This window comes from Aegilops tauschii, chromosome 1 (genome assembly GCF_002575655.3).
Source record: "Aegilops tauschii subsp. strangulata cultivar AL8/78 chromosome 1, Aet v6.0, whole genome shotgun sequence".
Classification (NCBI taxonomy): Eukaryota; Viridiplantae; Streptophyta; class Magnoliopsida; order Poales; family Poaceae; genus Aegilops; species Aegilops tauschii.
Window position 1 is genome coordinate 476,910,250 of NC_053035.3, and position 3,544 is coordinate 476,913,793.

At 58.7% G+C, this 3,544-nt stretch overlaps 1 protein-coding gene across 1 annotated transcript; it reads right to left on the reverse strand.

Moving 5' to 3' along the window:
* Positions 1 to 699: 699 nt before the first annotated feature.
* LOC109780156 (uncharacterized) lies at positions 700 to 3,296 on the reverse strand. The gene has a single exon (XM_020338737.3). The coding sequence runs from the start codon at positions 2,814 to 2,816 to the stop codon at positions 1,683 to 1,685; it is 1,134 nt and encodes a 377-aa protein (XP_020194326.1). The 5' UTR covers positions 2,817 to 3,296; the 3' UTR covers positions 700 to 1,682.
* Between the last annotated feature and the right edge of the window lie 248 nt (positions 3,297 to 3,544).

Below are 3,544 nucleotides of genomic sequence, written 5' to 3' on the forward strand. Positions count from 1 at the left end.
GGGCCAGAAGCGATCTGAGTTGTCGTTACAGGCGTGTAAGGCCGGACCATCCAATTAGGGCTGGAAGTCATCTGAGTCGTCGGTCCAAGACGTGTGTGTTCTCTCTCCACTATTGCCACTCGACCCTGCTTGATCTTCTTGGGCCAGTGGAGCAGCCATCAGGTGTATTCTTCAAAGGGGAAACATTTATCACTGGCCGACCGGTCACACCGACGCGCTCCGATCCAGCGACCTACCCTTCGATCTCGCGTGCGTCACACAACATGTTTACTACGCAGCCTGTTCGGGGCCACGTGACTCCCTTGTCTGTTCACGCGGGTGGTTCTCCTCTCGTTCTCCTGAACTCCTTCCCCATTTTTCTTCTCCGAGCACACCGAGCAACAATTCATACCGCCGCCGCCCATTCATGCCCCCGCACTACCGCCGCAAGTTGTCTCAGCAGCCACTGCTGCGAGCCGCCGTGAGTTGTCCTAGCTGCAACATCAGCCCCTGCGCCCATCAGAAAAAGAGCTGCAACTAGCCGTCGCGGATACTGGAAACTGCTACCACAAGTGTTGGCAATGGCGACGCTCAGCGTTGGGTCTCGTCAGGGAAAAACTACAATCAGCAAGACGGCGAGCACCGGTGTTGTGTCAGACGGCCGCCATTTTTTGGGTGTGATTGTTTTGCTACAACCGGTCCGAATTTTTGCTATCATCATTTTTGTTTTTTTGCTATCACCGTTTGTTTTGATTTTTGCACCCCGTCTTCGATTTTTTCGCTGGATGCATATGAGACCACTCCAACTTTTTTGTTACCACTGTCTTCGATTTGTGCTACCACCGTTTTTGATTCTTGCTACCATCCCAGCCTTTGATTTTTTTTTCTGGATCCACCTTTTTTGCTCGGAATCATTCAGAATTTGCAACCACTGCCTTTGTTTTTTGCTACCATTACATTTGATTTTTTTTTTCACCACCCCGTCTTTTGATTTTTTTTGCTGGATCCATTTTTTCCCGGAAGCAACGAATTTGTTGCTACCACCTTGTCTGCAAACGGCTAGAGCGACGACTTTCAGCGAAAGAGCTGCAAACCGAAGGCTGATCTTTTGCTGGAACCGGCACTACAATTTACCGCGTCGGGCGAACCAGTGAGCACCGGTGTTGCAACCGGCAAGCGGCGCCGATGAGCGGCTCCGGCGAGCTGCCAGCGGGAGGCGGTGGAAGGTCATGGAGTCGTGCGCGCGAGCGAAGAGGGGATTTTTTTTCCTCTGAATCTGACGGTTACATGTGCCTGTATCCAACGCTATAGCGCTCACAGACCGGCCCTAGCTCCGAGTGCCGCTCCAACAACGGAGACCCATACCCTCCTCTCCGTTACCCGTGCGTCCCCCCTAGCTCCGAGTGCCGCTCCATGCCCGTCCCCAATCCGCCGGCCACGCTGCGCTGCTCCACGCCCCCGACCTCCGACCCGACCGGGCACTCCCGGCTCGACCACGTCGTTCATCGCCCGACAAATGGCCTGCTGCGTGCGTCTCTGCACCGGATCTCGTAAACAAACCATGCATGCATGCACTGATCTGAACAAGTGGAGTACACGTGCACGCACGCACGTACTCAAACACTGGGAGCGAGCGAGGGAACACGGGCACAGACGCCACAGTTTTTTGGCCAGGCTAGGAACCTGAAAACAATGATAGATTTTCAAAATGGCCTCGGGGGTCTCGATCGGCCACCCCCACGGGGCCCGACCGCCCGCGACACCGCCTCGGCGAGCCGCCCCACCCGCGCAGCCACGTCCGGCGGCAGCGCCACCGCCGCCCGCCGCGCCTTCCTGCTCGGTCCCAGCAGCGGCCCCAGCATCTCCACCACCTCCTCCGCGCCCCACCGTCCCCTCCTCAGCTCCCCGCAGCACCGGTCCACCGTCAGCGTCAATGCCACATCCACGTTCGCCTCGCCGTTGGGACCCGTCATCTCCTCGACGTCGCCGGCTTCCCACCCGCCGCGTGTCAGCGCGGAGCTTGCCTGCTCCAGGCTGCGCCGCAGCCACTCTGGTCCCGGCCCCGCGGTGGTGTTCGTGGTCGTGGCGCCCGTGGGGACGACCTCCAGGAAACGGTCCCCGGCCGCGGCGGCGTCGCTCCAGAACTCGATCCAGCGCGGAGCCCTGCCGGTGACTGAGTCCAGGCTCCGGCGCGCCGTGTTCGAGGGCGTCGCGGGGGACGGCGTCACCGGCGCGGACAGCTGGCGCCGGAGCGGCGGCGGCTCGGCCTCGGCGGCGAAGGCGCGCAGGAGGAAGTCGGCCACGTTGGCGCCCGCGAACGTCACGCCGGAGTCGGACACGTGGAACACCGGGTTTCCCACGAGGCAGGGCGTCGCTGGCACGTAATGCCGGCCGCAGAGCGGGACGAGGGGAGGCGGAGGCCGCCCCGCGCGCCGGCCGGGGGCGAGGGGCAGCGTCGCGGCGACGGCGGAGGGGACCTCTTGCGCGGCGAAGCGGAGGAGGCGGAGCCCCGCGGAGGACCGGTAGCACGGGAAGTCGTCCCCCGAGGGCACGCCCAGCGCCAGGAGCTCGCGGAGGTCGGGCGGGAGCTGGACGCCGCCGAGAGCGGCCTCCACGAGGGCAAGCTCGGTTGCGGAGAGGCCCGGGAGGACGGGAACCCCGGCCGCAGCGAGGTGAGCGAGAACCGCCGCGGCGGAGGGCGCCGCTGCGGAGGGAGATGGAGGAGCCGGGGTACTGGGTGCCGAGGCGCGGGTGGAGAGGCGGCGAAGGCCGGCGGCGTGGTAAGGATGGGGCGGGAGGCCGTGCGGGAGCGTCGGCCGGTGGTAAACGTCGACCATTGTTAGGTCGCCGGCGAAGTCGGCGGGGAGCAGGAAGTGCCGAAGTGGTGTTTGGAACTTGGATGCGGAAGGCTGTGGCGGCTTTGGTGTGTGTTTGGTAGGAGTAGAAGAAAGATCGTCGAAGAAACAATATAAGTAGTGAGAAAAAACTAGTACTATATACAATGTCAATATATGGACTTTAGTTTGCACTTGGTATGAATAAGGAAGTAAATAATGTTGTCGCTAAATGAAAAATAATAATTAGAAAAGAATAATTAGGCAATTATGCCATTCCAATTCCAGAATTTTGCATGCCCGGTTACTTTTTAGGGAACCATGCTTAGTTACTACTAGAGGGTGATACATGCTTTGCCGCCCGTGTCATGAGATAAGTTTGCGGGCTCTTATGGTTAGAGGTGAGCACTTTTGCATCGAAAATCAAAGAATCGAACCAAACTGAGTCGATCGATATTCATGTTTTATTCGGTTTATAGTGTTCAGTTTGATATTTCCATCGCTAATTGTTTGTGTTTGGGCGTATGGCTTGCTTTCATTTTCATCCTACATAAACCAAATTAACCATCCATATACACCGAAATGGATCTCCATTTTCTCCAACTTCCCTACTTTGGTTGCACTGGTATGCATGACCTTAGAGCATCTACATTAAGACATAGCAAATCCAAGTCCTCAAACTCCCGCAGACGTGCGCGGGCGCGTCCGAGGACACTGACCGGGCACGCCTT